The 22,024-nt window shown below is 60.8% G+C and overlaps 1 protein-coding gene across 10 annotated transcripts in view; it reads right to left on the bottom strand.

The window, feature by feature from the left end:
• HDAC7 (histone deacetylase 7) overlaps window positions 1-22,024 on the bottom strand; it is a 69,924-nt gene that overhangs the window by 2,867 nt on the left and 45,033 nt on the right. For 6 of the 10 annotated variants that reach the window (XM_068663652.1, XM_068663646.1, XM_068663648.1 and 3 more), the window contains exons 2-19: window positions 10,865-11,061; window positions 9,249-9,339; window positions 7,300-7,414; window positions 7,021-7,136; window positions 6,736-6,858; window positions 6,356-6,465; window positions 5,915-6,031; window positions 5,438-5,636; window positions 5,067-5,275; window positions 4,667-4,870; window positions 3,768-3,993; window positions 3,204-3,337; window positions 2,639-2,759; window positions 2,475-2,524; window positions 1,063-1,170; window positions 876-931; window positions 558-645; window positions 195-314 (exon numbers count right to left, since the gene is read on the bottom strand). In XM_068663652.1, the coding sequence (XP_068519753.1) occupies window positions 195-314; window positions 558-645; window positions 876-931; window positions 1,063-1,170; window positions 2,475-2,524; window positions 2,639-2,759; window positions 3,204-3,337; window positions 3,768-3,993; window positions 4,667-4,870; window positions 5,067-5,275; window positions 5,438-5,636; window positions 5,915-6,031; window positions 6,356-6,465; window positions 6,736-6,858; window positions 7,021-7,136; window positions 7,300-7,414; window positions 9,249-9,339; window positions 10,865-11,061 (2,384 nt within the window). Of the gene's footprint in view, window positions 1-194; window positions 315-557; window positions 646-875; window positions 932-1,062; window positions 1,171-2,474; window positions 2,525-2,638; window positions 2,760-3,203; window positions 3,338-3,767; window positions 3,994-4,666; window positions 4,871-5,066; window positions 5,276-5,437; window positions 5,637-5,910; window positions 6,032-6,355; window positions 6,466-6,735; window positions 6,859-7,020; window positions 7,137-7,299; window positions 7,415-9,248; window positions 9,340-10,864; window positions 11,062-16,128; window positions 16,360-18,630; window positions 18,957-22,024 lie in introns of those variants that run through there. The other 4 variants (XM_068663654.1, XM_068663655.1, XM_068663643.1 and 1 more) reach the window with 4 other exon arrangements.

Below are 22,024 nucleotides of genomic sequence, written 5' to 3' on the forward strand. Positions count from 1 at the left end.
GGGCAAGATGTGCCCTGCAGGGTGCTGGGGGAATGCCCTGGCCAGGCTCCACCACCTCCCAGCCCCAAGCGAGGGACGGGCAGCCCCACACTTCACCAAACCCCATGCCCCGCGAGACCCCAGCCCTGCAAGAAGCCCTAAATCAAGCGGCTGCCCCCACACACAGAGCCGCATGGCCCCTGGGTGCCTCTCACCTCATCGGCGGCCCCGCTGCCGGGGAAGAAGTTCCCATCATCGTGACGGTGCAAGGAGATGTAGAGAACATCGGGGTCCCTGTAGAAGACCTGCTGGGTCCCATTGCCATGGTGAACATCCTGGGGGGAGAAAGGAGTTGGGGGAGCGCTCTTAAATAGCCTCAAGGGTGGCCCAGGAGCTGAACGGAGCTAAAAGCACGTGGATCCCTGCTCCCTGCCTCCAGATCTGGTCCTGGGGAGGGGTTTGCAGCCACATTCCCGCAGCCAGACCCCAAGGAGGAGGTTTCTCTGCTCCCAGGTCCAGCTCTGAAGCAGAGCTGGGATGCTCTGGTGAGGAACTGGGACGTGCTGGGAGAGACTCACCCAGTCCACGATGAGGATCTTGCTGAGTTTCCCTTTCTGCTGCAGCTGCCTGGCAGCAATGGCCACAGAGTTGAAGAAGCAGAACCCCCTGCGAAAAGGGAGATGGTTAACACCCGGGGCACCCCGAGCACCCCAAGCACCCTTCCCTCCCAGCACCAGCGGGTGGGCTGCACCCTCCCCTCTCCCTGGACACAGCAGGGTCCCGGGGCTATGAATCTGGAGCAATCAGTGATTTCCCACCACAGTTGTCCAAACTCTAAAGGGACCGTGATTTTGGGGCCACCCAAACCCCCCCGTGCCTCGGGAAGGGACCCTCACATGGCAGTGGATGGATCTGCGTGATGTCCGGGCGGCCTCACCACAGCAAAACCGTTCTGGGGACGAAACAAACACAAGGAGATCAGCACCACTGCCCCCAGAACCCCACCGTGGGGCCACACGGTCCTCCAACAGGGGCACGAGGGGGCTTGGCGAGCCCCCTGGCCCTCTAGGTGAGGCCACCTACCTTCAGCTCCCTGGTGGCCACCTTGAAGGCCAGCTCGGTGACGCTGCCCGCGGCCCAGCGGGCGGCGTTGGAGGAGTGCAGCTCGTTCCAGATGGTATCGCTGTCCACCTGCAAGCAAGGTGACACTCAGACAGGGACAGGGACAGGGACAGGGGCACTCACGGACGATGCCTCGGTTGGGGAACCCACGCTCTCTGCCAGCCACCCTGCTCGGGGCAGGGGATGAAGTCCCGGCCATCGTGGAGCCAAGGGCACCTCGTGTGCCATGGGGCAAGGTGCCCAGCTCCACGGTGGCTCCCCGGTGCCACTGGCCAGGGGTGGCAGCTCCTCTGCAGACCCCAGCCCCACATCCAAGCTCCGCACAGAGCATCTCACACCCCTGCACCCGGGGGGCTGGAAGGAGTGACTGAGAAAACGCTCGTTACCTTCTTTATCTTATTTTATTGTTTAACCAAACATCTTGGTTTGATCAGGATCACGTCAAGGGCCGAGCCAGAGCCGGAAAACTTGAGTCTCTTCTGATCAACTCCATGTGTGCGACTCAAGGGCTCCCCTCTGCCCGCAGAGGGGGCAGCTCCAGCCCCCCCCGCCTTCAGGCAGGACAGGAGGAGGGCAGGGGGGGAGGCAGAGCAGGGAAAGTGGATGCAAACGGGGCTGAGAAGAGCTGGTGCCCAGCAGCGGGGGCAAGGGGAGGAGAAGAACCAGAAGAGGCAGCAGGAAGGCATGGAGTGAGACGGAGTGAGACCCTTCCTGAAAGAGAGAGAGAAAGAGAGAGGAGGAGGAGGACAGAGACAGGGGGAGAGGAAGAAAGAAGACCGCAGTGAATGGAGAGAAACCAGGGCAGCAAGCTGTGAGAGGAGAGGCCACAGAAGTGTCTGGAGAGAAGGGGCAAGCTGCTGCCGTCCCCACGCCACTGCTCGCACCCTGGGTGGAAGCCACGGCTTGCTCCCTCCTAACGCCCCCGGCTCTTAAACAAGGCCACGAGGGGCTTTTGGGGGCTGGGTGCCCTGGAGAAAGGGGCTTCAAAAGGCTTGGTTCAAGGGTGGGATACCCAAAACCATCCCGAGGACAGGGGGAGCCCTGCGACAGTGTCCTGCTCCCACGCAAGGGAAGCCGGTGACACAAGGAGAGGACACTTTGCTGTGCCCACAGCTCAATATTTGGGCTGCTGCTGCCTGGGCTGAGCTCCATCTCCCTGCAGGGAGGCTCGGGACAGACACAGCCTCAACCCTTGATCATCTCCAGGCTCTGAGCTCCCTCAGACACCCCACAGACACGCAGGGATGGGGACCGAGCACAGCCCAGCGGCTCTGGGAGCTCCTTCCCCACTCCAGCCCACAAGAGGCCCTTGGTGGGGACAGAAGAAACATCCCCCATCCAAAAAAAGCCCCGAACAGGGAACAAGGACTTACCCCCACCCCTCCGCAGGGCAGCATGACGAACATCCTCTGCGACAGGATCCCTGCGGGGAGGGGACAGTGAGGACATCACAGCCACAAAGCTGGGGGGGGGACTGGCACGGGCTAGGAGCGCACGGCACAGGGGGGGCACCACCGGCTGCGGGTGGGGGGCTCACCTGCCAGCTTCCCATTGTCCAGTTTCAGGCGGTTGAGGGGATTGGTGCCGTAGAGGAAGACGTGGCGCTCGGTGTGGACGCACTGCAGCTCCTCCAGGGTGGCCTTGCGTCCCCGCAGACACTGCAGGACACGGGCTGTGACCGAGGTGCTCCGGGACAGGACACCCGGGTTCCCCCACCCACGTGTACCAACCCCATGGGTGGCCAGGAGAGGATGGGGTAGGGAATGCCAGAGCTATTTTCCTACAGTTCTAACAGGCTGGAGCTGACACTGATGCCCCCCCAAGCTGGCAAACCCCCTCAGCCCTGTTTCAGCAGGGATTCCACCCATTTTCCAACACGGCAAGCTGCCATCTGCCCCGGGGACGGTCAGACCAAATCACTCCAGTTTGGCACACCCAGCACCAACCGAGTCCAAGCCCCCTCCCAAGAGCTTTGCTGCCTGGCTGGAGGTGGAAAACAGGCTGGGAAGCTCTGGGAATAACAGGGATGGAGGTGGGAGCAGGGAGCAGGGCATCCTACCACACTGTTAGCTCATGCCAGTGTCCTCCCCCTTGCTGCTCACCTCGCACTGGCTGCGCAGCCCCCGCTCCTGCAGCCGGGACCAGATGCTCTGAATCCTACCCGCGTGCTCCGGGTGGTTGCTGTTGTCTCCGCAGGAGCACTGGTGCTTGAGCATCACCGAGTCGTAAACCAGCCCTGCAAGAACGCCCACAGAGAGCTGCTGGCCTGAGACCGGACCAGACAGCCGAGCTTCAATGCTGCCAAGCCAAATTCTGCTCCTTTTCGGGGGCTAGGGCTGATTGTTGGGACCCCAAATACCCGTTAAGGGTTATTTAGTTTGACTGTAACTCCTTGAACCTTGGGAGCCTCTGCCCCAAGACGTTTGCTGCCTTGGATGCCCAGGAGAGCTGAGCCGAGCCCTCGTAACAGACCAGGATGGCAAGTCCTGCTTGGAAAAGGTACTTTAGATAAGGAGAAGGGACGGCTTGCTCTGCTCTTTCTGCAGCCAGCCAGGGTGCTCCCAGGAATTTTGGGGTCCGGGAATGATTGGGATGGACACACGGGTTCCCCAGAGCATCCCCACCTCCTGTCCCCAGCTGGTTCATCCTGCGCCCCCGTGCCCTACCTGTCGTGAAGTGAGGCTTGGTCGGCTGCTCCTGCACGGGCAGGGAGAGCGTCTTGGAAGCCGTGTCCTGGGCAGGGAGGGAGATGGTGGCGGTGGCAGGAGATGACTGAGCCCTGGAGAGGGGCCTGTGCCCCGCGAGGACGGTCGGAACCATGGGGGGGTCGGCCAGAGGCTGCCGCTTGAGGAGCTGGTGCTGCATGCGCTGGTAGGGGTCCCAGAGATACGCCTGATGGAGAGAGGTGACAGTGAGCACGGCAGCACCCGGGGCGAGGACGCTCTCCCAGGAATGAGCCTCGGTCTCTGGAGGGTCTGGATGCGACAGCCCCCTCCGTACTGGGGGGCTCGGAGCTGCTTTGTAGGAGCTGGGATGCGTGGAGCAGCGTCTGCTGCTCTCTGCTGGCTCAGCCCCGCAGTGCTGGGCAGCCCTGCTGCAGGGTGCAGCACTTTGCAGATGGTGCCCAGCAGTTTGGGGACAACGCCCAGCGATTTGGGGACGATGCCCAAGCCCTGCTTGCACCAGGGGTGGCCGCAGCTCACGGCTTGTGCTAGCAAACTGCCCCTGCATCACAGGAGGGAGAGATGTGGTGCCTGCGTCCCTACCCACACAGCGTGGCTTGCAGCACCAGCAGCAATCTCACAGCAAACCACAAATCTGGCCTGGAAAAAGGCAGCGTAGCAGGCAGAGGGGCTGCAGGACTACACAGGCACAGCCCCACAGTGACCTGAGACTGCTGCGTGTAGGACACGGGGAAAGTGAAACATTTGGAGGCTAAAAATCCACAGGGTGAGGGGCAGGGAAGCTCCAGGTGTTGGAAAAGCGCAGTGAGAGCTATGAAAAATAACCAAAAAACTGCAAAACCAACACCTGCTCCCCCCCACCCCCGCCAGCCCTCGCCTACCTGCTGGAGGACGAGCTCCTCCTGAGGCTGCAGCAGCTTCTGCGTCCTCTCGGGCTCCTTCCCGCTGCTCCCCGGCCTCGCAGGCTCCACGCGTGCCCTCGCCTGGTCGCCGCCCTCAGCCCCTGTCTCCGTCCCTTCTGCTTCCATGTCCTCCGAGGAGGGGATCTGCCGCAGCCGGGGCTTCTCGCTGGTTTTGGCCATGCGCTGCAGCCGGGGGAAGGGGCACAAGTCAGCAAGGAACAGGCTGAGGAGGTCAAAGCACCCCCGGGTAGGAGCACGATGAACGTGGGAGCCCACGAAGCTGAGCAGACACCCTCAGCTCCTGAGCCTGGGCAGCGCAATCCTCGCTGCAATCCTGCACCCTGCTGCACAGCACCTCCTGCACACCCCCAGGCCTTACCTTGCCCAGATGTGTCTGCTGCTTGAGCCTCTCCAGGAACTGGGTGTGATGCTGCTGGTACACCAGTTGCTGCTGGATGGCCTTGGGGTTTTGGGGCAGGGGCTCCGAGCGGGTCCTGCCCAGAGGCTTGTGGTGGCCCGGGAGCGACAGGCGCTCTGCGGAGATGAGCGAGGGGGCGAAGGAGAAGGGGACCGTTCCCAGCCCTGGCACTGCAGGGAGAGGAGGGAGAGGTTAGGGGCAGCTTTGCCCTCTTAATATTAACACTTTCTACCTCCTCAGCTCCAGCTCATGGAGGAATAATGGGAAACCAGCAACTTGTACCCCGAGCAAGGCTCCACACCGTGTTGCCAGCCCCAAAGCTTGAGACTTACCAGCCACAAGTGGAGCATGGGTGACCGAGGGCTCGAGGATGATGACGGGCTGCAGCCGAGGGGACAAGGGGCTCCCAGCCTCGTGCTGCTCCAAGCCAGCTGGTATGAACATGGGCGAGTGCGTGCCTGCGAGGACGGGCCCGTTCAGCACGGGCACCCGGTGGGCCAGGCCGGAGAGGGGGCGGCGATCTGCGTCTCCCTGCGGGGAGGAGGAATCACAGAATCACAGAATTGTCTAGGTTGGAAGAGACCTCAAGACCATCGAGTCCAACCTCTGACCTAACTCTGGCTGGATCAGCAACCCACCGGGACACGGCGCATCCTCCCCGTGCCCACGGGCAGCCTCTGTGACTCCTCAGAGCCAGTGTACAGCTGGCACTCACCCAGGAACCCCGTACCCCAAAAAAAAGGGCTTCCCCTGCCCTGCGGGGACCCTCTACCCAAGGCTTTGGGGGTTCCTACAAACTGGCTACCTACCCTGGCGCTAGTGGTGGCCGGCAATCCCAGCGTGATGGCAGGAAGGGAGGCTGCGCCCTGCAAGGCAAACTGGGCCAGGGAGCTCTCCTGCAGCATCAGGCGCTGGGCCAGGGGCGCCTGCACCAAACACAATCCGTCAGTCTCCTGCAAGGGCAGGGCTCACAGCACGGGGCAGCAGAAAGGGGGTGGCCAAGTGCCAGATACTGGGGGAAAACCCAGGGCTGGGGGCACCGGGGGGCAGCGCATGCACTAGGAGAGCACCGGTGCACGGCGCAGAGGGGGGCAGCGTGTCACTGGGTCAGGCAGGGGGTCCCACCGTGCCGGGGCAGCTGTGGTGCAGGATTTGGAGTGCCTGGGGGGTTTTCTAGCTGATCCTGAGCCTAGGAGGGTGGTGGGAGAGCGGGGAGATGAAGGCTGGGCTCGGGAAGCTGGGGAGCTCACCTCGTGGGCCATGCCAGAGGCGGTGGGGAGGGCTCCGTGCTCGGCGGGGAGGCTGTCGTTGGGAGAGCTGCAGCCGGACACGGGGGTGCTGCTGCTGCTTGGGGAGGAATCTGTGCCAGGAAGAAAATCATGGAAAATGGGCACCTGCACACAGAGAACTGCACAGCCCCAGCCTAATAAAGCTCACCCTCCCTCCAACAACTCCCCAGAGCCCTCCTGGAGCCAAAACTCCTGGTGGCCAGGACCGATAACGTGCCCCTGCGATGTGAAATTCCCCCTCTGAAACCCAAAGCAGGCATCTCGCGGGATCCCAGGCAGCTCCAGGCCGGCCCCAACCTCCCCAAACAGCCGAGTTATCCCCACCCAACCAAAATCCTCACCAATCGCCTCGGGCGGCCTCCTCTTCAGCGAGGGGGGCGCGCTCTCCTTGCGGGTCAGGGGGTTCTTGCGGCGGTCCAGGCACTTCCTGGGCTTGCAACGCACCTTCAGGTTGGGCTCGGACGCTGCCGAGGACAAGGTGGTGAGTCCCAGCCCCACCACGGGTGGGAGAAAGCTGGAACAGCTTGGTGGGGCCAGGCCACCCCACTTCTTGGCTCCTGCCATCCCCTGCAAGCGGGCTCAGTGGCATCAGAGCAGGGGGGGATGGTGCTGGCCCCCAGCCTCACCTGTTTTCCGCAGTGGAAAATGCTCCGGGGGGTCAAGAGAAGTGCTAGGGACCGGGGGCAGGAAGGTGCTGAGTACAGGAGGGGAAGGGCCCTCGGGATCCAGAGGCTCCAAAGACCTGCAGGGAGAAGGAACCTTGTTAGAGGACTTTCCCTCCTGGCAGCGACGGTTAGCAATGCCTTGACTTATCCAAACCCACCACCAGAAATGTTTTGAGGGTCCTGAGCAGCTGTCCTGCTCCGGGTGGGTCAAACAGCATTGCGAGGACGCCCTTCTTTTACCTGTACGGCATGGCAGAAGGGTTGGGGTTGCTGGTCCTTTCCAAAGCTGCTGCCTGCTGCTTCTTCAGGATGACCTCCGCCAGTTTCTGCTTCACCACCGTGCTGGCCACAGCACCTGCAGAGAGGAGGCAGTGAGCACCGTGGGCTGAGAGTCATCACAGAGCATCCCACAGGACCCTCAGAGCACGGCCCTGGGGCTCCCCATGGCTGCACGAGCCAAGAGAAGGTGGCTGGAGAGCCCCTGCGAGCACACAGACATGGAGAAAGCCCTGCAGATGTGCTTGGCACGGGCCTCAGATCAAGGTGGGCGCAGGGAGAGGCAGAGAAGGACAACCAGAGGCTCCCAGGTGGTGAATCTGAAGCTGCTGAGGCTGCTAACCTCGCTGAGCGCCAGCAGCTGAGAGGCAGAGCATCAGCAGGGGCGAGCCTCAGCTCAGGATCTGCCTGCTGCAGCCAAGCCAGAGCAGGTAGGAGCTGACACCCACGGCATGAGGAAGGCACAGCACGGCTCGTACAGCAGCGACAAGCCTCCCACGGGTGCACGGGATCCCTCTGAAGCCTCTCCAGAGCACCGTGCCCTGGGGCTCGCCGAGCCCGTCACACGGCGATGATTTCCAGCTGATAGCGCACAGCTCTGCCCATCCCGCACCCCCGCTCCCTGCTCTTACCTCCAAGACAGGAGAGAATGAGAGACAGCAAGAAAAAGAAAGCGCAGACAGCTCAGGGAAGGCTTTGAGGCTCCTGAACCTCTGACAGAGCTGCGCTCTTCCAGAAGAGCACCCAACAGGAGACTCACCACGGCTTGCTGGCACTGCAGCAGCGCCCCACGTCCTGCACGTGGCTCCGTGGCGGTGGTGGAGCACCCCCAGGGAGAGCTCTGACTGCTGCAGGGAGCTGCCCCCAGCTGCCAGGAGCTTTCCGTGGTTTCCCTGCCTCAACCCAGGGCCCATTCCCCTGCCTGACCCACACCAGGACACATCCTCGGTCGTTTGCTCCAGCAAACACGCTGGGTGGCTGCGCGAGGGATGCTCCACGCCTCCATGGTGCTGCTCAGCACCTCCAAGCACATCTTGCTTAATAATTTCTACAATTAACTCCCAGCTTGCACAAGAAAGCCCCGCGTAGGCAGCGCTGCTCAGCTGCCACATCTGCAGGAGCTGCATTTGCTTGGGCACGGACCCAAAAGGGCAGGCACTGAGTCTGCAGCACCCCAAAAAGCCCTGCCAAGCCCTGGGGAAGAGCAGCCCACGTCCTGCAGACACAAACAGGAGCTCAGGGATGAGAAGGGGAAAGCATCAGCGCCCTGAGAGAGCTCGGGTTCAAGGCAGCAGGCTCACAGACACCGGGAACGGCTACACCTGAGTGTGAAGAGGGATGTGAAGAAGGGCTTTGCACCTCCAAAAGCTCAGCGAGCAGCAGCAGGCACTAGATGGCGCAGGGAGATCGCAGCAGGACGAGGGGTTTGCTTTCCTGCGTGGTGCAAACCGTCCTGCCCAGCACCCCAAAACCTCTCCCCATCACCACCCAGCTCCAGCCTGGGGCTTGCCTGCTCCAGAGCCAAATTCCTGCCCTGCCCAGGACACCCAGTGACAGGACGAGGAGCAGTGGGTGCGAGCTGGGACTCATTTCACCTCAAAAAGCTCCTTTCTGCTTAAAAATGAGACGAGATTTGTGCATGGGGAGCATGGAACAGGCTGCCCAGAGGGGTTGGGGGGGCTCCTTCTCTGGAGTCACCCAAATCCTGTCTGAACCTGCTCCTGTGTGACCTGATCGGGGTGTTCCTGGGCTGGGTGATCTTTTCGGGTCCCTTCCAGTCCCTGCCATTTGGAGACCCTGCTACAAAACGCCCCGACCTCACTCCCCGTGATCCCCCTGGATTTGGGGACACAGCTCCTCGGGCAGAGACGCAGCCCCTGGTGCCACAGGCCAGAAAACACCGAGGCTCTTACTTCGTTTGCTCTTGTCCTTATTGAGGATCTGCCGCAGCTCCTGCTCCTGCTGCCCGGGCTCTGCCTCGCGGTGCGGGGACTCCATGGTCACCTGGGGGAAAAGAGGGCACCGTCAGCACCACAGGACCCCGACCTCACCCCATACAGCACCCCAGGCACCATGCCAGATCTCTGAAATCATCCGTTAGGTCATTTTTGGAAGCCTGGTGCTGACAAGAACATGTTAAAAGTTGTTTCATCACAGCGAACCGCACACATCTCGGTCTCCAGAGATGCTCTCCCCAGGGACGCTGCAAAACTCGGACCAGTTTGTTTCAGCTTGCTGCCTGTTTTGACATATCTGTAGCTGGGGCATGTTGTAATAGAGCTAAAAAAAAATCACAGTTGACTAACAAGGGGGGAAAAAAATAGAAAAAATACACACTAATCTTAGAAGTTTGTGTTTTCTGCAGCTTATCACACCTCACATGGATGAAAGCATCACATCTGCACAAAAGCCTCTAAGCACCTGGCAGCATCACCACCTCCAGCCTCCCTCGTGTGGACCAAGATGATGCTCAGAGTCCCCCCGAAAGCCCCAGGGAATCCCCCAGAGCTCCCAGCAAGGGTTAGTGGGACTGGCACTCAGGGGCAGACGCTTCCACCTCTTGGACGTGGCAGGATGTAGGAGGGGGCCCCGGTGATCCTGGGGCTCACAGCAAGGTGGTTTTACAGCTGCTGCAGGATTCAGCAGAGTCTGGAGCACGCAGGGTGCAAGAGGAGGGGATTAGAGATGGAGCCGGGTTCTGCAGAACCCAGAAAAAGGACAGGCAACAACGGGACAAATGTGCAATGATGGAAATCCCAGCTGGATTCGAGGAGCCACAAGGACAGGGCTCGATCTCCACGCTAGGAGATGGTCACAGCTTGCCTGGCCATGGCCCCAAAAACCTGCTCTGCTCCTGAAGGTGGAAAAATCGGGCTCCAGAGGAAGCACCCAGCCTAAACCTTACCAAAACCTTGTGACAACGCAGAGCCTGGCAGCAGCTGCCATGCCAGGGAGGGGTGCTATTCTGGGTGACACGAGAGGATTTCGGGGAAGGCTTCCCAGAAAAGCCAATTAGCTGGCGGAGTGAGTAAGCCGTGCCTTCAGGGCAGAGAGGCAGCGGTGGCCAAGCCGAGTGGCAGATCACAGACACCAGGCATCCTGTCCAGCCGTGCTGGCTCCTCTCTCGGCACACACACGGCGTGTGGCTGCAAACACTTCCCCGCTCCACGCGTCCCGGGAGGCCCCAGCCTCCTGCTGCCCTTGGCAGGGCTGAAATTTGGACGGGAACACACAACCTCCCCCCCAAACCTGCCTCCCTAAGCGGCCTCCTTGCATCAGCGCGGCCTCCAGGATGGCTGAGGAGCACTGCAGGCTCCCTAGATCATGGGAAGGGAAGAATTAACCTGGGAAGATTATTTTGGGGTTGGGATTTCCAGCCTTTTATTAGCTGGTGGTTGTGCCAGAGACGGGAGTCCAGGCAAAGCCAGCCTGGAGGCAGGGCACTGCCGGCACACAGGCAGCACCACCCCAAGCTACCCGTTTTGGGGGAAAACAAGGGGATTTTTGGAAGCACCCGTTCCGCCCGTACCCTCACGTGCTGGTGGGCGAGCTGCTCCACTTGCTGCTGGTGCAGGCTGGCGAGGAAGAGCTGGTGCTGCAGCTGCTGCGTGTGCTTCAGGGCCAGCAGGGCGGTGTCGGAGCCGGGCTTGACGACGCGCTGCCCGATGCGCAGGTCCATGGGGGCGGCCTGGGGCACCCGCGGGGAGGTGCACGGGTTCACAGCAGCTGTGGAGACACAAAGCGGGGTGAGAATCAGCACGGAGAGGGGTCCCCCGTGCCTCGTACCCCTGGAAAAGCGACGGCAGCATCAGGATGGGGTGAGGATACCCCAGCGCGCAGGAGGGTGCTGCGAGGAATGCGCCCTGCTGCCGAGGAGGGCTTGCCACATCCCATCTGCTGCCTGCAAAAGCCTCCTCCGTCATCCAGGCAGAAATCCTGGGAGTTAGCCGCGCTTGGAGAGCCTCCAAGGTGCTGCAGGCACCTCTCCCCGACACCACGGCTTCCCAAAGCAGAGGCGCTCCCATCCTGCCAGGGCGCGCGGCTTCCCCCGTCCTCACGGGACCACCTGGAGCAGCCTCGACTATAGGGATCGAGGCATCCAACGCCCATACAGAGGCACAGGGCATCCAAAACCCCTCACAGCGGGGGATTTTCACCCAAAGCCTCGCTGAGCTCACCCCACAGGTCAGCGCAGAGCAGTGCTGGCTGCCTCCGGCATGGCACCGCTGCAACCCCGCGAAGAAACGGGGCGACCTGCAGCCCCCGTGGGAAGGGCAGGCAATGCCCCCCACCCTGCCACAAGGATGCTGCCCCTCCTCCTGCATCTCCGCAGCCCAATTTAGCCCAAGGAAGCCACCTGTGGGGAGCTATGGGGTGGTGGTGGCAAGGGGACATCGCTCGCCCCCAGTATGGGCTGCAGGGGGATGCTCCAAAAAGCAGAGCAGAACTGGGACGAGCGAGCACAACGGTAACTCAAGGACACACAGACAGCCCCGAGGGGCTTGTGGCATCCCAAAAACACAGCCAAGGCAGCTGCTGCAGCTTCACCATGAGCACTGCACGCAGGGAGGGGAAAAGAAGCTGGGAAGGAGCGGGTGGGCAGGAAATCCAGCAAAGGGGACGTTCTCGCAGGGCCGAAGCTGCTGCGGCCTGAGAAGCGATTGTTTTCCACAAGTAGTGAAGCAGCTCAAGTAAAAAAAAAATAAATTAAAAATAAAAATGCAAATGTTATTTTTATAGGCAGAGCACCACGCCCTGCGCTGTGCAAACCTCAGCTCCGACGACATCGGGGAGCTTGTGCTGATGCTTGCGATATTGCAGGAGAAATCTCGGCAGGCTCCAACCCCGTAACGCAGCAACCGAACGGGGGGAACCTGGCAAAGCCCCAGCACGGCACAGGAGAGGTCCCAAACATCGGCTCCCATCCGTGCAGATGATGAAATGCACAGCCCTACAAAAGTGGGACCAGCTCTGGACAGCCTGAGCAGGGAAAGCTGCCCCAAATCCATGGATAAATGTTGCTCCCCACCAGCTAAATCCCTCAGGACACAGCCCCAATGCTCCCAGGGAAGCCCCATCCCAGAACCAACCCCACTCTCTCCATCTCATTGATCCCTGCCTGGGATTTCATTTGTCTCTGGCTAATTAGCTCTAATTGCTGCACCCTGGTGTGCCACCAGGCTGAGGACCAGAACTGCTGAAAGCCGCTGAGCTCCCACCCCGAGGCTCAGCTGCGATGCCCCGAGATGGGCAGGATGAGACCTCGGGCAGTGCACAAGCAGCTAAATGTGGTTCAGATGCATTTTTATGACCCAACCCGAGCCCAAGGAGCGTTTCCCTAAGCAAGGAGACCTTTCCTCTGCTCTCAGCCTTTTGCTTCGCCCTTCCACACCTGCAAGCAGCCGTGCACGGGTCCAGAAAACGCCGCCAGCCTTCACGGCGCTGCTCCAGAAACCTCCCAGCTCCAGCCAGGGCCCCGAATCCTTGCTAAACGTCGGTGATTTTGAAGGATGGAAGCGAAAAGATGCTGGGCTGCCACCTCCCGGCTTCCCAGCTCGCCTGGTCCCCATGCCACAGCGAGGAGGAGGATGCGAGGAGGGAGGAAGGCTGGGACAGGAGCTGAGACCATGAGTGCCAGGCTCGGCTTTAAGACGTGGAAAAACGCTGCTGAAGCATCATTTGGAGAGGAAAACTGGGCTGCAAGGAGGACGGCACCGATCCTCCGTGCCCCAGCCTCCATCCTCACAGCCTCCCCTCCGCTTGTGATGCTCAAAGCACCCAGAGGGAGCTCCCAGAGCGGCCCCAGCCTGAGCTCAGCAGCAGCAGCCCTGTTCTCACCTCTCCTTCCAGCCATCCGCTGCCCTTCCAGCACCAATCTGGGGCAGAAAAGGGGGTGAGGAGGGCTGAGGGACAAGCCCAGGGGAAGGATGAGGAGAGGGGGGGGCGTCGAGGGGAGGCGAGGATGGAAGGCGCTGGCCGGGTGGCTGGGAATCTCTCTGCCTCATTTGTTTCAGACTTTTTAAAAACAAACTCCGAAGCAGCAGCGGAAGGGAAGAAGTGGGAGGGAACGCGTGTGCCGGGGGGAGAGGGAGGCCGGGCAGGCCAGCGGCCAGAAAAACAACTCCTCATCGTGCTCCCGGAGCCAGGAAAAAGGCTGTCGAGCGTTCCCCGCGGACCCAAAGGCAGCGGCCGTGCGGAGAGCCGCCCCGCGGGGAGGCTGCGGCCAAACGGGGCCGGTGGGGAGAGGGGAGGACGAGGGCAGGGATGAGGAAAGGCTCCGTAGGAGGGCACCCAGACCTCTGCGGAAAAAAAAAAAAAAGGGGGGGTTCAGCTTCTTTGCGCGAAGTTCGGGGTGATTTTGCAGATCTGGAAACGCGGCGCTCGGCAGAGCGAATTCCAGCGCAGAGCCGCTTTTGGGCAGCACCCTGGGGGTGTCCCCTGTCCCTCCTGCAGCTCCGAGCCCCCCGCACGAAGCCCTTCCTGCCCTGGGAGCTGTTTGTTTCAGCCGTGACCTCCTTCGGCAGCTTGAATTCATTTGGGGTTCGCTGCCGGGCCCTGCGCCAGGAGTTACAGTAAACAACTCCCCTCCGCCGCAGCCTCCGATGCGATGCTCGCGCATGATTCAGGGGGCAGGCGGCCAGGCGAGCGGCTCCTCCTCTTCCCCTCGCCCCAGGAAAGGGCCCCGCAGCCAAAACCCGGCACCTCGAGGGCTCCCGGGGGGGCTGCCCCCTTCCCCGAGGGCACCCACGTCCTGCTGGGGACCCTCGGAGGCCACCAGCGCCGCATGGGGACCCTCAAAACACCACCAAGGGGCTGCCTCCTGCTCCCGAGCCGTGCGCGCAGGGCGAAGCGAGCATCCTCCTCCTCCTCCCGGGGAAAAAGAGGCGGTTTTTGGGACAGGCTCCTCTCCCGCCTGCCAACATTTTTATTTTTTTTTATTTTTTAATTTTTTTTGAGACTTATTTTTAGTCCACGAGAACGTTCGCATGGGAAGGCCGGCGCTGGTGGCCAGCCCGGCTCCACGGGCACCACGGCGGCACCGGGGGGGGGGGGGGCAGCGCTCAAAGCTCAACCCCACCACGGGAAGGCGCAGCCTCCTGGCGAGGACACGACGCTTCCCCCCAGCTCCTTCCTCCTTCTGCTAAATAAATCACAAACGGCAAAGCCGAGCTGCTCGAGCTGCTCAGCCCAGGCGACGCAGGAGGTGGTTTGGGCGCAAAGCAGCCACAAAGAAGGGGAAGGGGGGGGGAGGAAGGTTTTTGCCTTGCCCCCCGTCAGCACTGGGGACGTCACCGTGCCGGCGGTGGCACGAGGAGGTTGTTTTTTTGGGTCACCCAAGGCGGGCAGGTGGCGGGGAGGAAAACACGCCAGGAGGAAGCCGAGGAGGCGAAAGCGGGGCCCCGCGCGCGCGGAGGCGAGGGCCCCCGGGGGCTGCCGAGCCCGTTGCACAAACCTCTCGGCACCTGGGCAGGTGGAGCCGCAGCAACACCCTTCCTCCGCGGGAAAAGGGGAGATTGCAACACGGAGACAGCGGCTGCAACACGGCCACGGGGGCCACGGAGCTGCCTCTCCGCAGCCGGCCCCGGGAAAGCCACCGGCAAGGCGAGCGTGAATGCAGGCTCTGTGCTCTGCAGCCCCCAGCGGGTTACGAGCATTTTCCAGGCTGCTCCACCACCCGGCCTCTTCCTCCTCCTTCCTTCCTTCCTTCGCTCTCTTTGCACCCCAAGGAAGCGAAGGAGGAGAGACGAGGAGCACTTTGAACAACGGAGCCAAGCTCTGCGCTCCCCGAGCGCCGGCTTTGGGGCTTCTCCTGCTCCACCAGCCCTCGAGTGCCCCCTGCTAAGATTTTTGAGCAGGGTGAAACCCGATGGCAGCGACTTTCCCAGGCCAGCGGTGTTAATTCGGCACTGGGGCAGCTCCTTTTCCCCGGGGGGAAGCCACCAGCCTCGGCCAGCCGCCCCCCACAAAAACACAAAGCGCCGCAGAGTGCTTGGCTTTTGGCATTTCCTGATTTTTATTTTTTTTCCTGAATGAGGAGAGATCAGCCGTCAGCAAAAAGCTGCAATTATATAAGAAGGGAATCGAGGAGGGAGCAAACAAAGGCAGGGGAGCGGGCTGGTAAGGAGCAAACCAGCCCCAGAGGCTCCGCAGCCCCTCGCCGTCCCCGTCCCCGTTTCGCGGCGCTCGCCGCTCATCAGCCAGCCCCGAGCTTTGGCCGAGGCCGAGCAGGAATTAAAAGCAGTTTTTGCAAACCGTTTCCCATCTTCTGTTGATTAGCTGTGAAAGGTTCAGAGTTCAGGCGGGTTGAAGAATGCATGTGATTAAAAACATTCCTCTTTAATAAAAGGAAGAGGTCTCCTCCAGAGCCACGCACAAGTAACAAAAATTAGCCGGAGGGGATTTGTTCAAATTAAAAACACTTAAATCAGAAACCACACGAAAAAGACTATGTTGAAATAACATTAAGATCACAAAGCCGGGACTCAAGAAATAGGAAATCCCAGAGTCAGGGTACCTCACATAACCTCCCCGTGGCCCCTGGGGTATCCGCACCAAGGCGCTGCCTTTAATTACGGGGCCAAACGCCGCACTCCCGACGAAGGACGACAGCAGCAGAAGGGGGATCACCCCGTTACCTCTGCCCTGCTGCAGTGGGGACACGTGTAGGAACCCCACAGAGGGCACGGGGAACCCCACAAAGGGCGCAGGGAACCCCACAAAGGGCACAGGGAACCCCACAGAGGGCGCAGGGAACCCCACGGCGCCGCTCCCCTTGCCCCTCTTCTCCCCTACCTCCATCTGCTCACGCATCCCTCGAGAGCTCCCTCGCCGGATCCCCCAAAAGCGGACTCTTTGGGGCATTTTCCTCTTTTCCAGCCTTTTAGGGGCAGCACGGGGAGAAGCGCAGCTGCGGGGAAAGCCCCGCGCGGCCACAGCCGTCCCCAGGCAGCATCCCGCGTGAGCCATGCGAGCAGATGATGCGGGGAAGATGTAATGCTTGGAGCAGGCGGCTGCCAAGTCCCGGTAACTCTTTTCGGAGCGTGCTAGCTGGGGCTTTCAAGGGCTTTATGAATTGGCCAGATGTGGGTGGATCCCACTCCTCCCTACCAGACATCAAATTCCTGCTCCAAAAACAAGACGAGGCTGATGCTTCTTTAGGAAAAGCCCCGAAGAGTTTTTCCACAAGGGTAAAAACATAAATATTATTTTTTTTTTCAGCTCTTTCAGCTTTTTTTTTTTTTCTGCAGAAAGCTTCCAGGAAAAAAAAAAAATAAATGGAGGCACCTGACGGTTCGAGTCTGGCAGCCGCACACATTACAAAACCCTTCCCAAACAGAGGATGAACCACAATTAAAAGCAATGCACCTGAAGCCAACCCGGCTGTGCACATACACCTGTGAGCAAAGCACGTTATTTGGGTATTTTAAGCACAAAAATCAGAAACTCCTCGGTTTGAGCCTGCAAACGACTCACACAAGGCCCAAGGAAGCAATCGGAGCAGGACAAAATCCTTCCCTGCTTACTCTCGCTGGTTATTTGTGGCTCGTGACCTTTGAGTCAGACATTTAACAGCCTTCCCTGGGATTTTCTCCCCACGAACACAGGCAGCTACAGTCCGAAAACCGATGACTCCGGGACCCAACGATCTCTCAGCGCACCGGGGCGTTTGCACTGCAAGGACACGGAGCAAAACGCGCTGTGCCCGGAGCTGTCACGGTTTGGGTTTTTTAATGCTGGGGCTGGGAGGTGCTAGATGGATTAAAAAAAAAATAATCTGTATTTCACCAGGCTATTCTCCCCCTTTTTTAAAAAAAAAATTTCCAGATTTTTTATCTGGAACATAAAAAGAGGGGAAAAAAAAATCCCTTTCACCCAGGCAGCACCGAGAACCACAGGAACTTCTCAAGCCACAGCCCCGGACTGGTGCTGCTGGGGATGCTCAGAGCCACGGGGCCACCCTGCACCTTCCTGCAGCACCCTTACGGCACACAAGGCATAGGAAGAGGGCTGGGAACCCTTCAGCACGAATTAATTCATCCGTGCTTGCTCCTGCCACATGCCAGAGGTCCGGCTGCACCCACAGCAGGGACACAGGCACCCCAGCTCCCCAAAAACCTTGAAGCACCAGCGTTGGTTCGGCTCTGGAGCTGCCCCGGCGGCACGAGCGGAGCCTCACAGGTGTGTTTTCGGTGCCTCTTCCAAGGCAGCTTTTCAAAGTGCTCCCAAATCCGCACGCTCAGATTGGCCTGCGAAGTGTTTTGCCCGCAGGGCAAAGCTGGTCAGGAGGATCGCGGGTTATCCCGCCTCGCCAAATTACCCCACAGCCCCGAATCCCATTACCAGCCCCAAATTTCACTGTAGGCGATGCTTACACCAAGCAGCTTCCTTTTTGCTCTCCCCTACAGCTCCCCAGGAGCTGCAGCAACCTGCAAACGTGCCAGGGGCTGAGCACCCTGGACGCTGCCCCTGTCCCGGGGAGTTTTAGAAGCCTTCAAAGCACCTGGGCGCACACACACACAGCCAGATCGGCTCAGAAAACCTGCACAGCAAAACCTGGCAGCGGGTTTCCAGTCTAAATCGGAGACTTTTCAGCCTCAGGGACGCACGGGGATGGAGCCAAGGGGGGAGCTGGGCACGGGCAGGATGGAATCACGCCACGGGCAGGCAACGCAGCGGCTGCGGTTTCCCAAATAGCTGCTCACAACCCCAGCGTAAGGCATCCCCGTCCCTGGCGGCTGTTCCTGTCCCGCCCTGATGTATGGCACCGGTCATGCCTATGCATGCACATCTAAAACGAGTAAATAGCTTTTTTTTTTTCTGCTTTTCTTTACCAGTTTCTCTGCAGAAGGGCCACATCTCCACGCCACGCTCGGTGCGGGTAGCAAGGGAGGAGTGGCACAAAGCTGGACCCCTCCGGCTCCTGCCAGCAGCTGCATCCTCCCACCCACAGCAGCCATCGGCCCCATCCCAAACTAAACCGCGGCACCAGGCTCTTGGGGAGGATGCGAGGTATCCCCAGGAAGCCTGGCCACCACCGCCGTTTCCTCTGGAAGCGAGGGAAATCCACCACCAAAGGGCTTCGGTGAAGGGGAGCCAAAGCTGCCCGGCGGCGCCGTGCGCTCCCCAGAGCAGCGTGGGCAGCTTCTGCTGGGGGAAACTGCCAGGAAAAAGTCCTGAACCGCATGGAAGGAGCAGGGAATTATCCCCATAACACAGCCCACCCTGTCTCTGAGCTCCCCGCTCGATTCCTTCCCACCCGAGCCCCTCGCCTCGTCACCCAGCAGCGTCGCCCACCTCCTTTGCTCGCAGACACAGCTGGAGAAGGGGCGAGGGCTCGCAGCGTGCTCCCAAAACCTCAAATCCTGCCAACTCCTGCAGGCAGAGATGCGCGCAGGCGACGGGCAGCAGCTCCAAGCAAGCAAGTCCTCCCGCTCTGCCTCGGCTCCAGCACCCTGGCGTCCTCCAGCAGTGCCATCTTCTCCCGCAGAGCGGGCTTCTCCCGGGCTCCGGCGCAAGGCAACCATCCAGCCTGGAGCCTCACGGCATCGCCTCGCTCCGACGGCGACCCCAGAGCTTTTTGGAGAGGTTTTGGCCGTGCTCCTCGTGCCCTGAGCTCCGCTCTCCCAGCCGGTGGGTGCAGGGGCTGGCGGGCAGCGAGCGGCACCCTCCGCACGCAGGACGCCTTCGCCGCGCCGGCTCTGGTTACATCAGCACGAGAGGATGCTGCCTCCGTGCCAAGGGAAGCAGAGGAGAGATCAAACGATTAGACAAAAAAAAAAAAAAGAAAACCTCTCCTCAATTACCAGCCCTTTGCATAAGCGGAGGAGAGCGTTCCCAACCGGTTTGGACGGCACGCTGCCAAGCTGGGCAGCGCTCCCGTTCCGGACCCAAAGCCCATCTGGGGGTCCCCGCTGCCACTGTGCTCGGCGTGCATGAGGTGACTGCTCCGAGCATCCCACCCAGCAGCCAAAAAACAGCAGGGAGCAACGCCCCAGCCCTTTTGTTTAAGCTTCCCCAGGTAGGAGCAGCCTCGCCTTGCGCTGGGTCGCTGCTGCGCCCGGGGGGCTGCTGTCACCAGTGCTACAGCTCAGCCCACTTTTTTTTTTTTTTCTTTTCTTTTCTTTTTTTTTTTTTTTCCCTGTTTTAATTGCTGCGTGCAACACAGCAAGAGGCCAGCTTGACTCATAAGCCCCCGGGGAGGAGCTCGGGGCTCACAAGCGGTGCTTTGCTTGATCTGGAATTGCTGAGACAAAAGCCTGGACTGCCACAATACCCGCTCTCAGGCAGTGACTCCTCAAGGGGGACCTGCCCTTTAATCAGGGCCCTTCTGCAGGCTGCAGAGGAGGAAATCCCTTTGGCAAACGCTGGCTGAGGTCCAAGGCCGGGCTGGGAGGCAGATTTGGTCAGGAAAAGAAGTCAAAATAACTCGTGCCCAACGCTATGCAGAGAGCAGGCCAAAAAGGAGGCAGGAGAAACGGCACCAGCGGTGGCACGTGGGGAAGGGGACACCAGGGAAGAGGCACAAACGAAGCTCTCCAGGGGTCTCAATGCCCAGACGGTTAAACCACGACCAGCCAGGACACAGCTGGGGTTACCCAAGAGGTTTTCTGCGGTGCTGAGGGGCTGTGCAGTTAGGGAAGGAGGCTTTCAGGAGGGCTCTGAGGCTGGGGAGGGCTGGGGCTGCCCCACAAAGCCACGGGGAGGTGCGCGGGGTGCCCACGGAGCTGGCCAAGGATGGCTCGGAGCCCTTGGGTGTCCTCTCCAGCCACCAGAGACCACTTGGCAGCACACGGAGCCGAGCCGTGGTTTTTAGGGCAGGAGCTATTTATGTCAGAGGAAGGAAGCCGCAGCATTTTCAGTTTCCTGCATGGGCACACTTCTGATACCCTGCGCCGTGGGTCTGTCTAGCCCTGCCTCCTGTACCTGGGTCCTCATGAAGGAGCTGCCAAAACTCAACCTTGGGCTCAGAGTCTGTGCTGGTGCTGCTGGGGCAAGGCGCAGGCAACAGATCCTTTACTCAGGAGGAGGTTGAAGCGTGCCTGGGTCCAACAAACCTTTCTGCCACGCCATGGGGACACCGGTGGCAGCCACCCTGGGCCAGCAGGGGGGCTGGCAACGAGGTGGGTGAGCCTCCGCGCTGAAACCCAGCCCCTCGCTGGGCTCATGGTGCAGAACCACAGCCAGCCCCAGCTACGAGGCTGCTCCGGGCTCCAGCACCCGCACGGGACCTTTGGGGCCCGTCGGGCACGGCCACCGCTGGACGTCACCGCGTGTCCCCGTGCCCCGTTGGCGGCGGCTCTCAGATCTCCTCTCCCAGCAGCGGCGGAGCCACCACACCCTTGCAGTTCTCACGGGCAAGTACGAACCTTGGCACAGCCCTCGGCCCGCTGGCAGCCAGCTCCAGCAGGCTCATTAAGTGCAATTAAGCCAGAGTGGGTATTTCCCCCCTCCCCGCCGTCCTCCTCCTCCTCCTCCTTTTGGGGATATTGCTTTTAGACAAAATAAACAGGGAGGCTTTGCGTGGGCTCGGGCAGGTGGCTGGCACCCAGGCCCCACGCAGCAGCAGGTGGAAACGCCGAGGTCTCTGCAAACAGGACCGTGCAAGACCATAACGAAGCTCACACACCGCAGCACGTTCGTTTTTAAGAGCAGGGAAAGGCTCCTGCCTCAGCCTGAAGTGATGTTTTATTGCATCAGCTGCATCACCCCTAAGCTGCTTTGCAGAATAACTGCCGTCCTCTCGCTTTCTCCCTGCTCAAAGCCACGAAAACGGAGAGGGAGATGGGGACGAGCGCCCCGCACACCTCCTCCTCCTCCTCCTCTCCATGCAGCAGGGCAGACACCAGCACACGTAAGAGGACGAGCGTGGCCGAAACGTCAGTGAGGCAAAAAACACGCAGGCAAGGCCGTCACACCGAACCCCGGGGACCGGCACAGCGCTCTGACGAGCCCCGGAGACCGCCAGCGTTTCGTGCTAACGCAAGGAGCTGGCTCCGACGGCCGCCAAGTAATTGCTCCACTGCCCTGGCACCGCCGCACACCTCCCGGCAGCGGGAAAAGCTGGGAGCTCCCGGGATTTTTGGCTGGTGACGCGGGCTGGCCCCGACCCTGGGCTTCGTCAAGCGGTCGGCGGGGTAAGGAGGGTGGCACCGAGACGGGCACGTGGTGGGGGCTGTGCCCAGAGGACGTGGCCGCTGCGCTGAGTCCCCGTTCCCCACGGGACAAGCGGAGAGCCCAGAGGGATCCTCAAAGCTTTCTGCTCCACCACGTCAAAAAACAGCCGTCCTGCTCCGTGCTGGGGCTGTCCCAGCACAGATGTGACGTGAGCACGCGCCAAGGGGCTGAATTTGGACTCTCCTGGCTGTCCTGGGGTGATCCCAGCTGAGCACATGTGCTCCAGTAAGAGCAAGGCTTTTCCCAGTTTGGCTGCTACCAGGAAGAGATAACCACCCTGGTAAAACTGGCAAAGCTCTCCCGTGCAGCCAAACCCTTGGATGCGTCACGGGCGATGCCTCCACGTCCGGACAGCGGCAGAGGTGTGGCCGCGCTCTGACGAAGATCTTTGCTTCAAACGTTTGGGGTTTAGTGGTGTTTGGAGGACCGAGCTGCAGCAAATATAGATCATTTCCCATCTTAATTCTGCTTTCACTTCCTGGCACGTGGGAGCCCAGCCTCCTCCGGCACTGCA

This window comes from Anas acuta, chromosome 29 (assembly GCF_963932015.1).
Source record: "Anas acuta chromosome 29, bAnaAcu1.1, whole genome shotgun sequence".
NCBI lineage: Eukaryota > Metazoa > Chordata > Aves > Anseriformes > Anatidae > Anas > Anas acuta.